This window comes from Triticum dicoccoides, chromosome 2B, assembly GCF_002162155.2.
Source record: "Triticum dicoccoides isolate Atlit2015 ecotype Zavitan chromosome 2B, WEW_v2.0, whole genome shotgun sequence".
NCBI lineage: Eukaryota > Viridiplantae > Streptophyta > Magnoliopsida > Poales > Poaceae > Triticum > Triticum dicoccoides.
In genome coordinates this window covers 786863981-786887611 of record NC_041383.1, presented here as the reverse complement: position 1 = coordinate 786887611, position 23631 = coordinate 786863981, and the positions used below count along the sequence as shown (strand labels likewise).

The window sequence follows — 23631 nt, the reverse complement described above, 5'->3', positions numbered from 1 at the left end:
TATGGACACAAGAACTTTAAAGTGCAGAGCACTCAACAATGTAAATTCGGAGCAGCAGCAAACCAAACAAATTCATAGAGCACGAGATTAAATCAGAATTTATGCCATAAATTCATATTGTAGCATTATGCAAACGAGAAGGAATCGGGGGGATGTGGGATTATCACGAGAAAGAAAGAGAATAAAAAGAGCCCTATAAGTGAAGGAAGTGAAATGCAAACAAATACACATAAAATTATGGACCAAATTTGGGATGATACTCGATGGAGAAGGTCATCGACATGTATGTAATCGGGGCGTCAAGCATACTGCATGGTGTGGCTCTAGGTTGTCATGGACAATCAGGCCATAATGCGAGGTCTGTATAACAGAAAGAGACATCATTCCGCTCGTGGAGTTCCTATTTCGACAAGCATATGCTAAAGATGGAGGGACCGACCTCCTGTACTATGTGGTTTATGACTTCCAAAACACATGGACGAACCACAGACCAATGTGGTGGCCCACCATTCATGCATTTAATCTTTACCTTCGGAATTTCAAATGTTTAAATATTTGTACTAAGATGTTTGATTTATAAACCATTTGAATCTAGACCTCCATGTAATGATATCATTAAAACAATACCAACATTGTACTTCACTAAACAAACATAAAATACTAATCCCTGTAAATACGATGTTTCCTCGCATACTGTGTTTGGCACCGTCTCACAATCCCTAGCTCACTACTTGCTAGTGTAGGTGTTCGGCTTTGCTTCGTGTTGCCTTTGGCATGCATAATCCACATGCATGCGCAGGTCTAACATTGCTGCGGCCCACTCCTGGATCCCTGCAACGAGCGCCGGGAACGCGGATGCGAGGAAGCGGAACCGCTCGGCAAGCTTCTTCACGACAACGTCCCACGGGATGGGATGCCCGTCGGGTCCTTGGAGGAGGACGGAGTCGAAAGCTCCCTGCGTCGTGATGACCTTTCTAATCCTTGGCGCCGCCATCTTCGTGGGTCTTGGCCGCCTGATTAGGCGATGGTCATGATCACGGGGACTAACGACGATGGAGCTGTGGTGTTGGTCTGTTAACGTTAGCCGAGAAAGGGTATATATATGAACTCTGAGTGAACTCAGGCCGTGCCGGAAATCAACGTCCTGTTTCGTTACTCCCTAAGTTGCTTGCTTGCTTGTCTTGGAGTGACGTTTCTGATGGTCCACCTCAGCTGTATATAAATCATGAAAGCAGTGAGGTAATTTTGTAGTACTGTCGTGGTTGCATTACGAGTCGTGCCACTGCCACTGCATTACGCGTCGTGCCACTGCCAGGAGAATATAGTATAGGGACAAACTAGGAAGAGAAAGGGACGGGCTTTTTTCCCTTTGCAAATTGCAAGTTGCAACGCGCGGCTGTAATCAAGTCATCTAATAATTCTAGAACCTAGAATTGTTAACAACTAATCCATCGAATGCAGCCATGCAGCTGCGCGGTGCCTCTCCTAGACCGGAAGGGCTTCCCACTTAGCCTGGGGCAGTGGAAACCCTAGCTGTGTCCGAAAAGGAGCGAGGACGGGGAAAGGAGTGCCGGACACCGGATCTTACCTAGCCTAAGAAGCTGGAGCCGTTGAGGACGTGGTACACCGATTCGTTGCCGATATGGAGGAGATCGAGGAGGAACTCTTATCTTACACCGATTCCTAGTCCGACTGAGTTGCCAACCCAGGTTAGCTAGCTACGCCAGTATATATACGTACGTTGTATATGTACCCTACAGTCGTACTACAGGCAGGGTAAGCACACAGTGAATCGACGTGATTTGCGTGCGTGTGTGTCGATCGTGCGTGTATCCACAAACTAGATTAGCAACTGATCTCTTCCAAGGCCAATCGATGGACATTGGAGATATGTATGCTCCGCGAGCGGGTGTGCGAGCAGATGGACAAACTAGTGCAGAGTTTGATCTCGGCGGAGAGGGAACAAGAGAAACGGCAGGCGATCCCCACGTTGCAGTCCATCTCCGATACTATCAGGCGGCTCTGTGCAGCCCACGGCTAACCGCCGGTCACGGAGGAGTTGGATGACAGCAGCAACTTGAAGGAGGAGGAGGAGGAGGAGAAAGAGGAACATGATGAGGCGGACATGAGCGGCCTGGAAGGCGGAGTCGCGGAAGAATCAGCAGTGGGCAGAGACAATGCATCCGCCGAGACCAACGCGTCCACGGAGACCAACCCGGGATCCGACCAAGTCGACTACGCCGAGTACGAGGAGGAGCTGGGAGAGTCCCCACGCCAACACCAAAAACAGCTTCGAAGACCTGAGTGAGTAGAGTAAACATGTGTCATGCATGTAACTAATCTTTCTGTTTTTCTTTTCTCACCCACGTCATGGTATAGATTTCATGTACTCACTCATGTCCTTTTTAGTTCGCACATAACAGTTGTCTGAAGTCAATCCTCGTAAAGTTTCACCAACTTTATACAAAAAAATGCCAACATTCACAATTTGAAATCAATATCAGTAGATGCGGCATGACTTACATTTTAATATTGTATAACTTTACCATAGTAGATGTTGATATTTTTCATATAAATATGGTCAAACTTTATGAAGTTTGACTTCAGACAATTCTTATATTCAGAGTAAAAAGGGCCGGAGAGAGTATGTATATATTTTCTGACACAACTTCCCTAACTGGCATGCATGCATGCAGCCTTGTTTAGTCCCATGCTCTTTACACACTGCACGCCAGGGTTCAAGCCAATAGATGCCGTCCTTGTGAGGACCGTGCAGATCTGCTCCATCAAAGTCACCGACTTGAAACACTTCGAGTGGCCGCTGCATGTGTATCGTGTGGTTGCTGCCCGAGATGTCGTGGATGAGCGTCGTAATCCCATCTTCCTCCGTTCAAGGGATAACTACCAAATCCTTGATGAAGCGGTATGTATACTATTCTATCCACTTGTGTATTGGTTTTCTCGGATGATTCCCGTGTTGATTAGTCACTAAAGGAAAATACGGCGATGATGCTTCATTGCAGAATCCTTTTCTATAGTTGACCGGCCCGGTTCAGGCAATTATGTCGGAGGAGCCCGTTGACATCAAAATCCAACTGAAAGTAAGGGGAACAACGCCGCTAGAAGATAGACCGTTGGTCAGTTATGTCCATTACTATGATGGTGATTATGAAGCTAGTTTAAGCACGATCATCATTAAAAAGAACTCTTGCACGGTAGAGTTATGCACTCAACAATTTAAACGTTCAGTTCAAGCTACTATCTTTGGTGTTCATGTTGTTGATTACAAGTCAAGTCCTTTTGAACATGGAGTCCGAGTTGTCTGCTCCTCACTTTCTTAGCAGCAGCACACTGAAGACCCCGATGAGTCCCAATCTATGGAAGTTGTGTTGCTTGATTCAAAAGTTGCAAGAAAGCGCGTAGTGGAAGGTGGTTACCTCAATTTGTCAAGGCAAGTTGTTTCTGTAAAATTGAGTGGAAAGCTTAAAGTTCTCATTCAAGCATACACAGTTACACACCATCCGGAGAAATCGTGACACAAGGTCATGTCTTTGTCATGTCGAAAACATGCTACACCAGCTGACATGCATGTGACCTTAACAGCTTCATGGTGGAGTTTACCGCTGCTTGGTCCTATCTTGTCGAAGATGAGGAGGGTATCTTGATGAATGGGCGCGTGGCTCCTTTCGCATCGTGTCCTCTAGATCCCTCTTTTGCCCTAGAAGGGAAACCTTCTAGTGTTATTTTGTTGATGTAAGTCTTTCATGTTGTGCTCGACTATGTGAATTGTTATGTATCATGAACTTTATTTCTGTGTCCTTCATGGACCACTATATCATTGTATTGGTGCTATCTTAGTGAACACATTATGTATATTGTGGTTTTCTTCATTATAAAACTACTACTCCTTCATATTTACTACTCCCCCGTCCCATAATATAAGATTGTTTGCAAGCTAACACAGCTCGCAAAACAATCTTATGTTGCCGGAGGAGGGAGTACCTCTTATATCGGCCAGCAACTATTTATATATTATTTGCACATTTTCCATGATTTTATTTTCCTTTTTTTGCTCCTGCATACAATCGCTTGGTTTTGGTGGCATACTACTGTACATTGTTACCCATATAATGAAGTTACTCCGAGTAACTCCCTCAAATAAATATTTATTCTGAGTAACACCACTTCCAACTCAAAATAGAAAGAAAGAAAGAGTGTCACCACTTAATTTTGGCTGCATCATGTGATTAAGAAAATATTTAGGATCCAACCTAATTAAGAAAATATCTACCCAACCTTATCTCTAACAGGCACATCAGACTAAAATGTTGACGTATATTCTAGACTACCATGGAAGCCAAACCCCGGATAAAATTATTTCAATAGATCAAGAAAAAATTGATTCTCTGCAAGGAGTAATCTAATACTCCCTCTGTTCCTAAATATATGACATTTTGGTAAGTTCACATTAAACTACCAAAACGTCATATATTTAGGAAATGAGGGAGTAACAAGTAGCAGATTTTTTTTCTTTTGGAACAGAGTAGCAGCTTGCAATCCATGGAAGGTTGACACACTTAAATCTTCCAGGGTTCATGGAATTGGAGCTGCATCCAGTATAGTGCTCCAAACTGAGAGCTGCTACGTTTTGGAGATCAACTCTTTGCCAGAGTACCCGGAGAGGCAGACAATGGAAGGCAGTCACTGCTTCTAGCCTGAATGGGGTACCCATGTACTCCTTTAATCTCCACTAGTGGAAGGAGCACCACCTTGCGCGCCCTCTTGAGGCGGGATTGTGCAGTAATGAAGCTGCCATATTTGTTGAAGTGTTGACAGTGAATTCGCTTGCATGATCTTTTCAACCATTTCCAAATCTGAACCAGACAGATAGTTGTGCTAATGATAAAACAATTCGTTACACCCTTGCAAAATGTTTGGCTAACAGTAACCTAGGTGTACAAATGAACAAAATGTAAATCCATATAGAGCTAACAGGAGGAGGCAGTAATTCACTAAGATTGGGTGTTAATAAGCTCCGAAAGAAAGAAAATTTGATCCTGCATGCATAAAAAGAAATTCCAATCTTAGAGGACAATGAAAGAGGCAATTTCATCATTGATATACCAGTTTTAGCTTAACACGCCTACAAACAATCAAATTTAAATTTGGCATAACTCTATATGTTTTCTTTGATCCAGTACTTGTCTTCAGCGCTCATTATTAATTTTGCTAATCATGAGTAAGCAGAGGCATTAGCGTCGTCGATCAATATTTTAGTTCATAAACCATGAAATGGAAAAGGTTAGTTTGCTCTCTCCAAGAAACATCTTAGTTTGAACCATGTTCACACACACCATCTAAACATATGTGATGGCCCTTTTGTTAGTACTATTAACGGAACTTCTCATTTTGTACATGCAGTGTTAATAGATTGTCTTTAATCTCCCTTCTACATTCTGAGCATAACATGATGCACACAAAGGCCAAAAATGAAATCAATAGTGGGCGTGGCATGCAGGGAATCAGAGAAGGCAGAAGCAGAGGACCAGCAACCGCGTGGTACCTAGCCAGAGTTGGCGACATTGAGCTCGAGAGAGACATTTAGCCGGATAGTTGTTGATGCTTTTGAAGCACCTAACATTTAATCAGCAAACATTTCACCCTCATTCTCTTTGCCATGAATATCATTTTCAGGTAAAGAAACTTCAGTTTCTTTTACCTGAAGCAACCAGGACACGACATCCCCGCTCTGGCCAAAAGGTAGCAGGAGTGTAGTAAGCGTAGAGTCTAATTTCCGGTAATGGGATAAAAACACATGGCTAATTGTTAAGCAGCTAAACATTACATACTGGAGGGTTGTTCACGTGCAAGCATAAGAGCCACCATGTTCGGTAACATAGCACCAAATGCACTAGTCGTCCACAGACACACAAACAAACTACCACATAGTTCACGACACATAGATTTACAATCACCAGGCCTTTACATCAAGTAAGAAATCGACCTCGTCCTGAAAAACTCTGGATCCACACGCCCATTCATCAAGATGCGCTCCTCATCTTCAATAAGAAGGGACCAAGCAATAGTAAACCTTATCTTGAAGCTGCCAAGGTTGCATTCATGGTCACTTGTATTGCATTACTTCGGGACAACAACCACGTGGCCTTGTGCAACCATGTCGCCAGAAGGTGTGTATGCTTGAATCTAAAGTTTCAGTCTCCCACTCGATTCTACAGAAATGACTTGCCTTGACAGGTTTATGTAACCACGTTTAATAGGAGGCCATCCAACTCTCGAATCAAGCAACAAGACTTCCTTGGATGTGGATTCATTTCTGTCTTCAATGCCATGCTGAGATAGTGACGAGCAGACTATTCGAACTCCATAACCAAAAGATGTTGACTTCTCACCAATAATATTAACACCAAACACAGTGGCTTGAACCGAAGATTAAGCTGCTGGAAGGATAACTCCGGTGTGCAGAAGGTTTTTCAATGATGAGCATACCTGAAGTATCAGCATGATCACCATCATATAGCACAAGATAACTGATCAATGCCCTGTCTTCAGACGCAGTTGGGCCCTTCACTATTAGTTGGATTTCGATGTCAACAAGCTCCTCCGACACAATTGCATGAACTAGGCCAGTCAAATGCAAAAAAGGATCCTGCAAGAATAAAAATCACCATCGGCACCACATTTTCTGTTAACTAATTGCCAATGTTTGTTACAAACGATGTTAAAAAAATATGTGGCAATTGTCTATAGTTACTATTAACTTCATAGCATGTCGCACTTAGCAGTTTGCTACAATAGCATGGCTTGAACAAACAATCGTTTAATGTTATTCATATCTTCTTGCACACAATTCAACTAAAGTTTGTATATGTATTCAATATGTATAACAAAATCAACCAAAAATGCATTACCTGAACCTCGAAATATTCTATGTGCCCTGTTTCCAATGTTTCCATTGATCTCATTCTTACTTCTTACATGCTGGTGCTTCACATCCAAATACATCACATGCTTCTCGTAAGTAAATGCAAGTTATTGCAAAGGGCTAACAAGAGGGATGACATGTTGCCGACATGAAACTTTTTGCCTCAACATTGAATTTACAACTCAATAGATTACAGGGCGTAAGAAATCAGCTAATCACACACTATTTTGTAGTTTTATCTAAAAAATTTGACACAGAACAAAACATCAGCATCCCTCCTGAGGGTAGCTCTATAGTCCTACAACACTGCAGATATTTCTATGGGCTGTACAACAGTCAAAATTTTGCGGCTCAAGGAGATAAACATCATATCATGTCCTACAAGATGCGTTCTCCATGAAAGTGTATGTGCGCCCTTCCTTCTGTTAAGCACACTATCAAACGTTTACTCGACGCATTGACATAGCCACAACCTAGGCTCTATTAACCTCGGACATGGCAGTGGGTCCTAGGTATAAGATATCCTAGATTAACAAAACTAAACTAATGTTGGGCATCATCAAACAAGTGCATATACAAAGAATAATGCAGACAACTTCTAAACAAGGAAAACAAGATAGTACATAACACATCATTGATGATCTGGCAGTCATCTCTTGGACGAAGTAAGATGGGATTCCAATGGGTATCCACACAATCTCAAGCAGCAAGCACACCATACACTTGCAGTGGTCACTTGAAGTGATTAACATCGGCAATCTTGATGGAACAAATCTGTAACGTCTTCGCAAGTTTGGCATCAATAGGCTTGAACCCCGGTGTACAATGTGTGAATATCATAGGGCTAAATACCGCTGTAGGCAGAGACAACAAATTTTGTATGGAAGTTAAAAGTCTGACATGCTAACTCTGTACTTGTAAACTCAGTACCACCATCACCACCTCTTCTCCTTAGTCTCCGCGCCGCTCTATTTTTCTTTCTTTCCTTTTTGGACGTGGCTAGGCAGCGCCCATGCACTCAATGGGGCGTTCAGGCGCTCCCGTAGAAGGCAAGTATTTTCCAATCATACATTACGTCGAAGGAAAATCAATGGGTGAGATTGTGTAGGATTGGTTGGACAGGAGCTAGGGCCGAAGGATTAAAAGAGGCGTTTACAACATAACTAATATGAAGAAATCATGTTTTATACTAAATATTTTTACTTTTTATAGCCTCTGCGACAATTACATCATATATAATATTACTTCAAACTTGAGTATGTAATATATATTCTTTCTTATTTACTTCTAACAATATTAAAACATAACCATGTCTACAGTAATAAAATCAAAGCTAAATGTTATACATTTTAATTTCAAAAGTCATTTGAAATATATACATTTTAAAAGCTAAATCGTTAAAATGCATGAGTACTAAGGTAGAAGTATGTTTTATTATTGTTAGAAGTAAACCAAGAAACAGTAACATAAGACAAAATCACATTCATGGAGAGATCAAGTTATGCCATTTATGTTTGTCTTTTGTCTCCATATTTGTTTTAGTATCTTTATAAATATCTCTATAAAGAATCTTCTCATGCACAACAGATATCTAAATAGAGGTTTGTTGAGTATGGATATCTAGGTTAGTCGTAGTAAACTAAAGAAAGCAATAGTGTATCAAGTGTGAATAAGTGATTGGACATAAATTAATTTTCACTGCCGAAAGGGGAGTTGAGGATTGTTGCGGTTTTTACCCCCACAACATCCATCTGAGTGCACACACTTAGAGAACATTTTATCCTAGTCACACTTAGAGAACATTTTATCCTAGTTCAATCCAAGTCGACTACGCCGAATATGAGGAGGAGGCGTTCGCTCGCTTCTGCAGGGGCTGGGAGTATCTCCACGGCAACTACAAAAGCAGCTTCGAAGACCTGAGTGAGCAAACATGCATCATGCATCTAAATCCTCTGATTTCTTTCTCTTCCTCATCATGATATAGATTTCGTGTATAGATTTTCTGACACAAACGCCCCCTAACTGCCATGCATGCAGCCTTGTTCAGTCCCATGCTCTTTACCCACTCCACGCCGGGCTTCAAGCCAATAGACGCCGTCCTCGTGAGGACCGTGCAGATCTGCTCCATCAAAGTTAATGACTTGAAACATTTCGACTGGCTGCTGCAGGTGTACGGCGTGGTTGCTGCCCGAGATGCCATGGATGAGCGTCGCAGCCCCATCTTCCTCCGTGCAAGGGATAACTACCAAGTCCTCCATGAAGCGGTATCTATGCTCTTCTTCTTCTTCTTCTTCTTCTTCTTCTTCTTCTTGTATTCACAATTTCACATCAGTAGGGTGCCCTTGTTGATTAGTTTTTATTATAATTAATGGCAAATATATGACGATGATGCTTAATTGCAGCATCCTTTTCTATACTTGACCGGCCCAGTTCGCGCAATTATGTCGGAGGAGACCGTTGACATCGAAATCCAACTGAAAGTAAGGGGAACAACGCCGCCTCAAGATAGAGCATTGGTCAGTTATGTCCATTATTATGATGGTGGTTATGAAGCTAGTTTAAGCCCGATCATCATTGAAAAGCACTCTTGCACGCTAGAGTTATGCATGCAATAGCTTAAACGTTCCGTTCAAGCCACCATCTTTGGTGCTCATCTTGTTGATTACAAGTCAAATCCTTTTGAACATGGAGTATGAGTTGTCTCCTCTTCACTATCTCAGCAGCACGACGCTGACCCATCAATGGAAGTTGTGTTGCTCGATTCAAAAGTTGGAAGAAAGTGTGCGGTGAAATGTGGTTACCTCAACCTGTCAAGGCAAGTTGTTTCTGTAAGCTTGGGCGGAAAGCTTAAGGTTCTCATTCAAGCGTACACACCATCCGGGGACATCGCTGCACAAGGTCATGTCTTTGTCGTGCCCAAAACATGCAACACTAGTCAACACGAATGTGAACTTGACGGCTTCAAGGTAGAATTTACCATTGCTTGGTCCTTTCTTGTTGAAGATGAGGAGCGCATCTTGATGAATAGCCGTGTGGATCCTTTTGCATCATGTCCTATAGATCCCTGTTTGCTCCTCAAGGAGATTACGGTGAAACCGGCAAAGGTAGTGAAGAAATGGCAACCGCCCGATGATCCTTTTATCAAGGTCAATGTGGATGCTTCTTTCCATGAAGAAACACATCAAGGCAGCACGGGACTGGGCATTCGCAATCACAAGGGCACTTTGCTACGTGCACTAGCAGTATGGTATGATGCAGGGCTCAGCGCAATGGCCATGGATGCTTATGCAATCCGAGATGGGGTCCAACTTGCATACGATTTGGGTATGTAGAAGCTGATAGTTGAAACCAGTGCCCAAACAGTGGTGAACATGTGGAGCACTAGATGTTTTGATCATTCCGAGATAGCTGCCACTCTGCATGAAATAGAAGGACTATGTGAGAATCTAGAGGAGTTTCGTTTAGTATTCGCACCGAGGGAAGCGAATGAATTGGCACATCTTTGCGCCAAGCAATGTAGTGCCTCTAGGAGAAGGTGTTTATGGATTAATTATATCCCAACCTTCCTTGCAGATTGTGTAAAGAAGGAATGTAATCCAACTATATGATCATTGAAGCTCTTGAGTGTTCTTGAAAAAACCGGCTAGCATGCTATTTATATATTTACCATGTTTTCTTTCTTTTTCTTTTGTGTGTACACCTGTATACCACCACTTGGTTTTGGTAGCACGATATATTGTAACACATAATATAGTTAGTTCAAATAACACCACTTTCAACTCAAAAAGGAAAGAAAGAATAACACAACTTAATTCTGGTTGCATACGTCAAAATGAAAACTCTTTATATTGCGACTGATTTCACGTTCCCTTACCGTGTCAAGCGATTGAGATGCGTCTCATGGGGACCTACACAAGCACAATAGTGTTTTTTTAGGGGTCACAAGCATAGGAGCTGATTGGCTCCCTCGCCCCATCGAACTAGTGCACCCACAAACAAGCTGTTGGACCCAGTCACAGAAGGCTCACGAGTCACACTGACGTAAATAACTTGCAGCGGTAACAAAAAATTGTGGTCAAAGCATCCAAGGGCTGAGCACAACCAGAGGCAGAAGTCAAAGAAGATCCAACGGCCAGGAACGTTGCGCATGGGAGGGTGAAGGGTAGACTCACATCTTTTTTACAGTTAAAAAAACGAGGATGAAGAGGGTTAATAATTTATCTGCATTAAAAGAGAAACTTACAATGGTGCAGTGCAGCGAAGGAATACAATCTTAAGATGTATCGATTATTTTTCTAGGAAAAGTGTACACGTATCACAAATTCACAATCTTTCTTGGGTCAACAAATTCATAGATTGTCAATTTGTAGCAAAGCTAGCTAGCACACGATGGGCTTGTTGGGGTGCATGCTGAAGATCCCTCCTGTGTACCCACCGCCGCCACGGCAACCGTACCTCACCACCGGCCCGTCGCGGCCGTAGACCTCCTCCCCGTTCGGCCCTCTCGGCCGGCGCCGCCCGCCAGCCACCAAGTACCCGCAGCAGCAGCAGCAGAGGACGACCAGCGCTACCACGGCCGCGGCGGGGAGGGCGACGGCCAAGGCAGAGCCCGCCCGCTGCTCCATTGCTGCGGCCCACTCCCGGATCCCGGCGACGAGCGACGGGAATGCGGATGCGAGGAACCAAAACAGCTCGGCAAGCTTCTTCACGACAACGTCCCACGGGATGGGATGCCCGTTGTGTCCGTGGAGGAGGACGGAGTCGAAAGCTCCCTGCGCCGTGACGAGCTTTCTAATCCTTGGCGCCGACATCTTCGTGGGTCTTGGCCGCCTGATTAGGCGATGGTTATGCTCGTGGGGACTAACGACGATGGAGTTGTGGTGTCGGTCTGTTAACGTTAGCTGAGAAAGGGTATATATGAACTCTGAGTGAACTCAGGCCGTGCCGGAAATCAACGTCCTGTTTCGTTACTCCCTAAGTTGCTTGCTTGCTTGTCTTGGAGCGACGTTTGTGATGCTCCACCTCAGTTGTATCTAAATCATGAAACCAGAGAGATAATCACCAAAAACAAATTGATGATTCATATACGTAGGAAGTTTTCTGTTTTAGGAATGGACATGGACGTGTAAAGCTTTGGGTAATTTCGTAGTGTTGTGCACGTCTGGTCTGGTGTGCGCGGATCCACGCAGGGTGCATTACGTATCGTGCCAGTGCCAGCAGGGATAGGTCATTTTCGTTATCTATTACAGTATGTGGCAAGTGCAGGAAGAGATAGCGACGGGCTTTGCAAGTTGCAACGGCTGTAATGCGGTTCCTAGTTCCAGCTGGAAGTGCGGTTCCTAGTTCACACTGCCGAAGACAGTGTGGGAATGTCGAGATACCATACCCATTTGGTATAGACCCAGGCTGTTCGCTCGGAGACGGCTTCCACCTCGACTGCAAGGTCCACGGTGGTGTAGAGAGGCCATTCAGGAGTGTCTTTGAGGTCCTCGACATCTCCTTGAAGCAAGGGACAACCCGAGTGCTCAATTTCATCGTGGGGTATTGCTACAACACCTCCACCGGGAGCATGGAGTATTTTGGCCGATACGGGGGGCTCAATGAAGGCGTTTCTTCTCCATACCGCCTCTCCGATGTCCAGAACAGATTCATGGTCATCGGCTGCAACGCCTTGGCCTCCATCTCGGACCGTGATGGCACAGGCTACGAAGGCTATGGTGCCGCAGCATGCCGCAACCAGTCGGACCTAGTTGATGGATCTTGCTCCGGTATCGGATGCTCCCAGACGACGATACCGAAGAGGATGTACTTCTACGCAACAACCTTTTTTAGCACGGTCAACAATAGTCGAATATGGAAGTTCAATCGGTGCAGCTATGCAGTGTTGATGGAAACAACGTCATTCAGGTTCAGCACTAAGTACATAACCACCAACAAGTTCAATGGCACAAATGATGGGCGGGTGCCTGTGGTGCTCGACTGGGCTATGAGAGATATCAAGTCATGTGATGTTGCAAAACAGAATAAGACCGGCACTTATGCATGCCTCAGTAGCAATAGCAAGTGTGTGAATTCCAGCAATGACCAAGGGTACATGTGCAATTGTATCAATGGCTATGAAGGAAACCCTTATCTTCCTGGTGGATGCAAAGGTACCAATTATTAGCTCCGAGCTAGTGACAATCTATATTTGCACTAATATCAATCAAATTGCACATTGGATGTAGGGTCTCTTTATCTTTTTTGAAACTAGATTATTTTGTTTGGCTACTTTTGTTGCAGATATTAATGAATGTGATCACAACCCATGCCCTTCGGATGGTGTTTGTCGCAATATCGCTGGAGAATACCGATGTTCTTGTCGAGTTGGAAAAAAATATGCCAAAGAAAGCAATACATGCAACCCAAATACAGGCTTCATAGTAGGTAACGACCGAATAAACACGAACACCTAGCTAGGTCATTAACTTTATCGCACTCTTGTGCAATGTCATGAAATAAAAAAGTAATGTGAAACAAATCTAATGTTAGCTAATTTACACCAACTATGTTCTATACTCTCTCTCTCTCTCTCCCATTGGTCTCAAAAATAATTCTCTCGTCTAATGTTGTTATCAGGACTTACAATGGGATTATTTGGCCTGATGGTTATCATCATGATCTCCGTCTTTTGGGGACAAATGACAACTCAAAAGAGAAAATTGAATAAAGTTAAGCAGGAGTATTTTCGCGAGCATGGAGGCTTGCTTTTGTTTGATAGGATGAGATCAGAGAAAGGTCTTGCTTTCAATGTATTTTCAGAAGCTGAACTCAGACATGCCACTGATAACTTTGACATTAGTAGAATACTTGGAAAAGGAGGCCATGGAACGGTCTATAAAGGGATAATAAAGAGCAGCATGCCAGTTGCAGTTAAAAGATGTGGAATAGTTGATGAAAGGCAAAAGAAGGAATTTGGGAAAGAGATGCTCATTTTATCGCAAATCAATCACAAGAACGTTGTTAAACTCTTGGGGTGCTGCCTTGAGGTGGAAGTTCCTATTCTAGTCTACGAGTTTGTACGAAATGGTACATTGTTTGAGCTTATCCATGGCAGGAACCAGGCATTGCAAATTTCCTTTAGCACTCTCTTAAGGATCGCTCATGAAGCAGCCGAAGGTCTCAGCTTCCTACATTCATACGCGTCTCCCCCAATTATTCATGGTGACGTGAAAACTTCCAACATCTTGCTTGATGATAACTATATGGCCAAAGTGTCAGACTTTGGAGCCTCTATATTAGCCCCGTCTGACAAAGAGCAGTTTGTTACAATGGTTCAAGGTACATGTGGCTACCTTGATCCTGAATACATGCAAACATGCCAGTTAACAGACAAAAGTGACGTGTACAGTTTTGGAGTTATCCTTTTAGAGATCCTCACAGGCCAGTTGCCACTAAAGCTCGAGGGGACTGAGAAGCCAAGAAGCTTGTCATTGATTTTCCTTTCTGCTATGAGGGAGAATAATCTAGAAGATGTGTTGGTGAGTCAAGTGAAAGGCCAAGCAAGTATGGAGTTGCTGAGAGGACTTGCAGACCTGGCTAGGAAATGCCTAGAAATGTGTGGTGACAATAGGCCATCCATGAAAGATGTCGCCGATGAGCTAAATAGATTAAGAAAACTTTCACTACATCCTTGGGTACAACTCGACATGGAGATGGACGAAGAAAATCTTCCTGGGGGAGAATCTACTACTGGTTATGAAATAGAATTAAGTGGGTATCCAATGGACAAAAGTGAGAACCATCCCATAAACCCAGGGAGTTCCTATTATGCAAGATGACTAAACATGCAGAATGATCTATAAATTACTACATGCACATACATCTATTTCTTCTGAACCTCGGTACCACATGTATTTTATTTTGAGGTAGTATTGCTGCTAATATGTGTAAATTTTATAATAGGGAGTCTATCTCCTACGACTCTATAGTTTGCAAATTCCAAATTGTTTTTTTAATTCATTCGATGTGTGATGTATGTTCAACAACAAAAGTCTATTGAATATCAATTTGAAGAAAAGCTAGCACACGATGCGCTTAGGGCGTTGTCTTATACATAATTCATAGATCGTCATTTGTAGCTAGCACATGATGGGCTTGTTGGGGTGCACGCTGAAGATCCCTCCTCTGTACCCACCGCCACCACGGCCACGGTACCTCACCACCGGCCCCTCGGTGCCGTTGACCTCCTCCCCGTTCGGCCCTCTCGGCCGGCGCCTCCCGCCGCCCACCAAGTACCCGCAACAGCCGCAGCAGAGGACGACTAGCGCCACCACAGCCACGGCAGGGAGGGCGACGGCCAAGGCGGAGCCTGCCCGCTGCTCCATTGCCACGACCCACTCCCGGATCCCGGCGACGAGCGCCGAGAACGCGGATGCGAGGAAGCGGAACAGCTCGGCAAGCTTCTTCACGACAACGTCCCATGGGATGGGATGCCCGTCGTGTCCTTGGAGGAGGACGGAGTCCAAAGCTCCCTGCACCGTGACGAGCTTTCTAATCCTTGGCGCCGCCATCTTCGTGGGTCTTGGCCGCCTGATTAGGCGCTGGTTATGCTCACGGGGACTAATGACGATGGAGCTGTGGTGTTGGTCTGGTAACGTTAGCTGAGAAAGGGTATATATGAACTCTGAGTGAACCCAGGCCATGCCGGAAATCAACGTCCTGTTTCGTTACTCCCTAGGTTGCTTGCTTGCTTGTCTTGGAGTGACGTTTCTGATGCTCCACCTTAGTTGTATCTAAATCATGAAAGCAGAGAGATAATCAAAAAACAAATGATTCATATAGCTAGGTAATTTCGTAGTGCTGTCTGGTGCATGGATATCGACTTATGGTGCATTACGCGTGGTTCCACTGCCAGGGGGAAAGTACAGGGACAAGCTAGGAAGAGAAAGGGACGGGCTTTTTTCCCTTTGCAAATTGCAAGTTGCAACGGGCGGCTGCAATCAAGTCATCTAATAATTCTAGAACCTAGAACCTAGAATTGTTAACAGCTAATCCATCGAATGCAGCCATGCAGCTAGTATCCACTATCCGCCAGTACGTAGTACATAACTGAAACCGCGCGCGGTGGGTGGGTGTTACATGTTTCATGTTTGGTTCCAGTGGAGGAATTTGTTAATCAGTAGGAAGATTCAGAGACCTTTCTTTCTTAAAAAAATTCGAATATTATGTACACTTGACGGCGACTCTGGACCGTTTACTTTTGCTACTAGGTAAACACGATCGTGGTCCGGCCGCCACCGTGTGCCCACGTTGGCGTGCCTGAACAAGTTCCCCACGGACTGTTGGCTTCAACAGCTCCCCGTGCATGCATACGTACATAGAGAGCTCGATCGAGGTGTTGGCTTCTTCAGAACACATCTTTGTGTCGTGTCTTGGCGTCGGCCTCATATTGCTTGCAGCATAATGTGCTCCCGGAAGTGCGGCTGCTAGTTCACGTGCAGAAGGCAGTGTGGGAATGCCGAGATACCGTACCCATTTGGTATCGACTTCCACATTAGCTGCGAGGTCCACGATGGCATACAGAAGCCGTTCAGGAGTGCCTTTGAGGTGTTTGACATCTCCTTGAAGCAAGGGATTGCCCAGGTGCTCAATTTCATCGTGGCGTACTACTGCAACACCTCCACCGGGGGCTTCAAGTATTTTGGCCGATACACTGGGCTCAACGAAGGAGTTTCTTCTCCTTATCGCAGAAAATGAGCGAAACGTATGCAGTGACCGTTTCAGTCCGTTTTAGCAAGTACGATTCCCTTAACAAGCTGTTTCCTCAATACATTGACCAAAGTGACCAGCCTAAACAAGTTCAGTGACCCGGAGTGCATTTTATTCGCGTAACCAGCTCCCCGTGCGTGCATACATACGTAGAGAGCTCGATCTGAGGTGTTGGCTTCTTCACTGCACATCTTCGTGTCTTGTCTTGGCGTCGGCCTCGTATTGCTTGCAGGACAATATGCTGCCGGAAGTGCGGTTCCTAGTTCACGTGCCGAAGGCAATGTGGGGAGATCGAGATATTGTACCCATTTGGTATCGACCGAGCTGCTCGCTTGGAGACGGCTTCCCCATTAGCTCGGAGATCCATGATGGCATACAAAAGCTATTCAAGAGTGCCTTTGAGGTGCTCAACACCTCCTTGAAGCAAGGGATTGCCGTGGCGTAGGGATTGCCCCGCAAAAATGGAAAGTCTTAGCAGATTTGTAAACCTTAGAAAAACGATGGCTATGGGCCTTCATGTGTGCTATGCACGTTCAAAGATGTCCTAGTAGTAATTTGACAAAAAAAATGTCCTAGTAGTAATTTGACAAAAAAAAGATCTCCTAGTAGTAGTCAGTAATAAGTAAGTAAAAGAACATACAATTGCCTCCCAAAAAAAATGCGAAGGAGCAATTTCAAATCAAGATGGATCTTGTGATTAACTGCCTTACTTTTGGAGTTAGTTAAATACAAGGATTTACTTCTCTGAGATGAGTGGGAGATGCTAGATGAACGGTCAAGGACAATAAATAATCTTAGAACCCGCAAATGATAATAACCTTCAAATTTCTCAAACTTTTTATTCAGTATTTCAGATATAAAATAATAATTATGAAAAAATTGTATCAAGATCGTTAATGGGACATGACGATCTTGATCTTGAACTCCTTTCCAATGGCCAGCGACAGGCCATTGACGCTAAGCGCTCCACTCGTCCGGGACTTGGTGCGGGCTGCCTTGAGCTCAACGTTGTTCACATAGATAGTGAACCCCTTTGCTGGCGACTGGAGCCCCATGAAGACCACGTTGCCGATCACCGGCGCCCGACTCGGTGTGTATGAGTTGTGCACCACATGGGAACTCGCCGTGGTCGTGATGATGCCCTTGCTCTCCTCCGTGCTGCACCTAAATTTCACCAGGGTCCAGTTGCCTCCCACCCCGCCCATCTCGGTCGACTCGCCATCGTCCAAGAACAGCTCCCCGCTGGCCATGCCGTTCTCCGCAAGTGCCACAAGGAGGTGGAACTCGCCTTGCCGTGCGGCGGATGTGGTAAGGCCCGGCTGCTGCAGCGGTAGGATGTTGCCGCCAGCGAGGTGGACGTTCGCCGAGTCCGCTGGTGCCTGGAGTGTAACACGCTTGCCGGTCCGCGTGTCCACCGTGAGGGGGTAGTTGTGGTCATAGAGGCTGAACCACCGGCCTGCCGGGAAATAGGCGTCGACGGTGGTGGCACCCGGCTGTAGCACCGGAGATACAAGCACGCCGCGCCCGAGCAGGAACTGCTTGTCCACGCCGTACGTGTCGGCGTCCTGCGGGTAGGAGAAGAAGAGCGGGCGTGCGATGGGTGCCCCTGTTGTGTGCGCCTCGTACATGAGCGTGTACATGTAGGGGAGCATCCGGTACCGCGTCCCGAACGCTTTCCTCGCCGACTGCGCCGTCGACTCCCACACATAGAGCTCTCGTCGTTCGGTGGTTCTCTCCGTGTGCGCCCTCGCGAACGGGTAGAACGCACCAAGCTGGATCCAGCGGCTGCAGAGCTCCTGGCTTGTGTTGCCCCTGAAGCCGCATATGTCGGCGCCGACCATGGGGATGCCAAAGAGGCCAAAGCTGAGCATCGTGTTGATGGAGTTCGCAAGCTCGTCCCACCGCGCGGAATTGTCGCCGGTCCAGTGCGCGACGTACCGCCCCGCTCCGGGGAAGGTGGAGCGGCTGAGCACGAAGGGGCGGCGCGCGGTGTCCTTGAGCAGTGCGGCATGCGTGGCACGTGCCTCGTAGAGGCCGAAGAGGTTGTGCGCGTCGTACTCGGACACGCCATTGTAGTGCACAGTGGAGACCGGCAGGGTTTGGTTGTTGAGGGGACGATGCGTGCCGGAGTTGTTGATGCGGTAGGGCGGGTCGTCCAGCGCGTTGAGCGGCTGCCAGGCCCCGAAGTTGGAGGGCTCGTTCATGTCGCACCATAGCCCGTCTACGGGGATGGTCCGCCGGAACTCGGAGATCTTCTGCGCCCAGTACTCCACGGCGCGTGGGTTGATGAAGTCCGGGAAGTACACCTCGCCTGGCCACACCCTGCCCACCACGTTGGTGCCATTTCTCTTGAGGAAAAAGTCCTCGTTAGGCGTTGCTTGCCTTTTGATCTCCGGGTCTATGATGACCACATACTTCTGGCCGTTGCTGTGGAGCCGGTCGACGAACGGCCGGAGACGGTTCACCGGGAAGTTGATCGGATCCAGCGTGAAATCCTGGCCGCGGTCCATGTAGTCGATGTCTGACCAGATCCCCTCCAGGGGGATCTTGGCCTTGGCGTAGCCGGCGACCACCTCCTCCAGGTCAGCCACATTCTTGTAGCCATACCTGCACTGGTGGAACCCGAATGACCAGTATGGCATTGGGGCAGGGCGGCCGATGAACTGGGTGTACTGGTCGACGACGGCAAGCGGGGAGGGGCCGGCGAAGAAGTAGAAGTCGAGCACGCCACCGATGACTTTGTAGGTGATGTAGGACCCGCCATACAGTATGTCCATGCCATTGCTGTTGAGGAGGAGCACGCCATGCGCATTGCCGCCAGGGCGCACATCCATGTAGAATGGGTGCGAGCCGTAGAGGTTACGGTCCAGTAGGTCTGACCTCTCCAGGTCCTCGTTCCACAGCGTGAACGTGTCATTGGGCTGGAGCCGGAACGTCCGTTTCGTGTGCTCGCCGAACCCGTACAATGATGCCCGCCCGGCTGGAAGCGCCGTCGTCACCTCCAAGTACCTGCATTTCCAATTGTCATGCATGCATGCCCATCCATCACTTGGCTACTCGCTAATATGCTGCTCCTACCACACATCACACTTGTATTCACTCCTTGCCATAAAACAGACCCCTAAGTTTTGTACTAACTCAATGTTTCATAGGTTAGGTCAAGTTTATTTGTAGAAATATTTAAACATTTATTGTATCAAATAAATATATTGTCAAAAAAAAACGTATTTCATGATGCTTATATATATTTTTTCTATACAAAAACTTGTTTAAACTTTAAAAAGTATGACTTGATCTATTTTGAGAAAACGAGGGAGTATTATTTATTACGTACCGGTCCTTGAAGATGAGGGTTGCAGAAGTGTCGAAGAGGGTGTCACCGGTGGAGCGGCGGGAGACGGTGAAGCGGAACGGATTCATGTGGATGGAGAAGGTCAGGTCCGAAGACACCTTGGAGATGGTGGCGCTGCTCGGCAAGGTGGCATTGTCCATGCCTGCCGATCCGAGCAAAACGTCCTCTGACACTGACGTTGGGTGTGGGATGACATCCTGGGGGACCTCCCATCTCTGATGGTCGGCGTCGGTGATGCGCACATGGAGCCGACTATCCGTCTCTAGGCTGTGCCATCATGTTAATACTAAATCGGTTAGCTTAGGGTGTATGCATCAATATATGCAGACGTAAGGTATACTACCTCTTTTAAAATAAAAGAACTATTAATGTGTATATATAACCCCAACCAAACAGTGCAACACATTCCTGTCTATGATACTTTAGAAAAAGTACAGAGAAGGTGATGAATTAAACTTCCGGATCAGGATGAAGATCAAGCACACTTGCCTTGCAGTTAGGTCGAGCCTCTTGACATCAGGACCGAACTCCGTCGTCCCGCCTACAAGTTTCAGATTGGCCGATAATAGGCTCCGCGCCCCGACGACCGAGTCGACGTCATAGCCTGCGTTGCAATGATGGAGTAGGCAAATGAGGAAGGTGAGGAGCCTGAGAAGCTCACCAGACGGCTTTACAATTGCCATTAGACAATAGGATGGTGTGCCACACAAATGAGTGTCAACAACTATTGGATGCTTGGCTTTATATAGATTAGTAGTCATTCTCAATGTTTGAAAAGATTTAAAAATGTGCCTAAGATTACCTTTTGATAGGTAGTATTTCAATGTTAAGCTTTATCGCTTTTTCCATACGAGGAAGTATATTAATGCTATCCTAAAGAAAATCTCATGTTAATGAGAGAATAGTAGAAAATAAAGGCTATTGATTTGGTGGATCTGATTTTAACGATTTAGATCTAACCTAGAATTATAATCGTTGAGATCTAATCGGAGAAAGTTTTGATTCAGTCTTATCTATATCTATCTATACCAATATAAAAGGACCCAAAGGGGCAGATCCAAACCATCTCGACCGTCAAATCATGTTATCTAGCGGTTCAAATTGCTTCAATGTTGAGAACCAAACATGTTTAACACTCTAATTACCCACCACTGCCATTGGTTATAAACATGTTTTGACTAAGCGCTATTCCAGGAAATCTGCCATGTTATTAATATCCTACCATTCCCGTGAAAAAAGTAATTGATATCTTATCAAATACCAATGTGCAAAAGATATATCTTATCTAATATAACGTGCAACTAATATCCTACCTAATATAAATGTGCATTGCACGTACATTATTACTAGTAATTTGATAAAAGAAGTAGACCCTGGTTTTTTACTTATACTAACTAGGCACTTCATGGAAAATCCCACGTTAATTACAGAAATTCTGAAAATAGAGGCCACTGATTTGGTGGGTCCGAATTATAACGGTTCAGATCTAACATTGAAATTCTCATGTTAATGAGAGAATATTAGAAAATACAGGCCATTAATTTGGTGGGTCTGGTTTTATCGATTTGGATCTAACCTACAATTATAATGGTTGAGATCTAATCGGAGAAAGTTTTGATTCAATCTTCTAATCAGACCTCGTTTTTATGGTCAGAAATATTACGATTCAGATCTCTCTTATTATGGTTGAGACAATCTTATAATCAGATACTTGTAGACCCTGGTTTTTAAGGTCAGAAATATTATCCCTAAAAAAAAAGGTCAGAAATATTACGATTCAGATCTCTCTAATTACGAGGATCGGTTGAGATCCATCCCACGTGACCTAAACCTAACCCCTCTCCCCACGTACGCCAGACAGCTTCCTCCAATCTTCCCATAATGCTTATAATCTTCCCATAATCCATCCATAACAGTCCGATAAAGAAGCATATAATCAGCCAATCCCTAAGGTGCACGTCTCTTTTTCCTTCTCCCGAGACACAGGGGCGGACCCACGTTGACACAGCCGGTGTCATAGGACACCGGGTAAAAATTGTGCTTACCCTGTATAGCCCCGTATGTTTAGGCCAACTCCATCGAGCGACTCTAAATGGACGTCTGTTTTGCCCAGATTTTGTCTGTTTGGGTAGGGCAATGGGGTCGTGTCCGGGCTTGTTCTGGGATGCGGTGGCCGTGCGCCTAACGCGCGACCGCATTTGTTTGCCCCATCCCGTCCGACAGGGCCTAAAATGCACATATTTTCATATCAAAACAAGTTTGCACGTCCAAATATTAATTGTTTGGAAATTAAAATAGTTTTACAACCCAATCGAAGTTGTCTCTAATAAAAATAGTTTTACAACAAAATCGAAATTGTCTTGAATGAACATGAAATGAACCAATACATCTATTGGTCGCCAATGTGACCCCACATGTGCTCTACCAAGTCATTTTGAAGATCCAAATGAGTGTGCCAATCACGCAGCTCACGATAAAACTGTACAAACTGTTCAAACATGGTCGGTTCTTGGTGTAGGGGCTCAACATTGTCACCTTGAAAATCAAATCCTTGCTCGAAGATACTATCATTACGCTCGTCCTCCACGATCATGTTGTGCATGATCACACAAGCAGTCATCACCTCCCAAAGCTTCATTTCATCCCATGACAGTGCATGGTTTTAAACGATACCCCATCGGGATTGAAGCACACCAAAAGCACGTTCCACATCCTTTCTTGCACTCTCTTGCATTTGGGCAAATCTCTTTCTCTTCTCACCTTGGGGTTCGAGATTGTCTTCACAAAAGTTGATCACTGAGGATATATATACCATTAACTAGATAGTATCCCTTGTTGTACCGGTGGCTGTTGATCTCAAAGTTGACAGGTGGGGAGTGGCCTTCTGCAAGCCCTGCGAAGACTGGAGAACGCTGCAGCACATTGATATCATTGTGAGAACGTGCCATGCCGAAGAAAGAATGTCATATCCAAAGATCCTGCGAAGCCACCGCTTCTAATATGACAGTCCACGCTTTGACATGCCCCGTGTACTGGTCCTGCCATGTAAATGGACAGTTTTCACTCCCAGTGCATACAATCTATGCTGCCAAGCATGCCTGGGAAGCCTCTCACTACTAGGGAAAACCCTAGTAGTAGCACGTGTTTAATGCCTACTAGTAGCGCGGGACACCGCGCTACTAGTAAGGCGCTACAGCTATTACTTAGCAGTAGCGCGCTCGACACACACTACTGCTAAGACATATAGCCGCAGCGTGTGTTTACTCCCGCGCTACTGCTAATCTAGATAGTAGCAGCGTGTTTACACTCCATCGCTACTAGTATTTTTTTAGTGTACTTATACGCAATTATACAAATTTTGGTACAATACAAATTATGAGGTTTATATCATTATGTCCATAACAGTGTGTCAAATGAAGGTGGATTAGGTTCAAGTGGAGGCAACATGTGATGCATGTCAAAAGTATACTACTAATACAAACTTGATCTAGTTTGGACTACTAGTACTTTCGATGTGCACCACATGTTGCCTACACTTGAATCTTATCCGCCAACACAAGCTATTTAATCATCATCATAGTCATTA

General features: G+C 45.2%; 2 protein-coding genes across 2 annotated transcripts; one reads left to right on the top strand and one right to left on the bottom strand.

The window, feature by feature from the left end:
- Window positions 1–12248: 12248 nt before the first annotated feature.
- LOC119361434 (wall-associated receptor kinase 3-like) lies at window positions 12249–14787 on the top strand. Its single transcript, XM_037626640.1, has 3 exons — window positions 12249–13095; window positions 13226–13369; window positions 13562–14787. Exons 1-3 carry the CDS (start codon window positions 12249–12251, stop codon window positions 14761–14763), a joined length of 2193 nt encoding a protein of 730 aa, XP_037482537.1. The 3' UTR covers window positions 14764–14787.
- Window positions 14788–17501: 2714 nt separating this feature from the next.
- LOC119368815 (probable alpha-glucosidase Os06g0675700) lies at window positions 17502–20743 on the bottom strand. Its single transcript, XM_037633966.1, has 3 exons — window positions 20535–20743; window positions 20028–20312; window positions 17502–19702 (listed from the first exon to the last, which is right to left on the bottom strand). The coding sequence occupies exons 1-3, from the start codon at window positions 20726–20728 to the stop codon at window positions 17587–17589; spliced, it is 2595 nt and encodes an 864-aa protein (XP_037489863.1). The 5' UTR covers window positions 20729–20743; the 3' UTR covers window positions 17502–17586.
- Between the last annotated feature and the right edge of the window lie 2888 nt (window positions 20744–23631).

Coding starts and splice junctions, on each gene's coding strand:
- LOC119361434 (XM_037626640.1), top strand. CDS start 12,249: ATGCGGTTCCTAGTTCCAGCTGGAAGTGCGGTTCCTAGTTCACACTGC. Junction 13,096..13,225: donor TCTTCCTGGTGGATGCAAAG/GTACCAATTATT, acceptor CTTTTGTTGCAG/ATATTAATGAATGTGATCAC. Junction 13,370..13,561: donor AAATACAGGCTTCATAGTAG/GTAACGACCGAA, acceptor TGTTGTTATCAG/GACTTACAATGGGATTATTT.
- LOC119368815 (XM_037633966.1), bottom strand. CDS start 20,728: ATGGCAATTGTAAAGCCGTCTGGTGAGCTTCTCAGGCTCCTCACCTTC. Junction 20,313..20,534: donor AGGCTCGACCTAACTGCAAG/GCAAGTGTGCTT, acceptor ATGATGGCACAG/CCTAGAGACGGATAGTCGGC. Junction 19,703..20,027: donor ACCCTCATCTTCAAGGACCG/GTACGTAATAAA, acceptor TTGGAAATGCAG/GTACTTGGAGGTGACGACGG.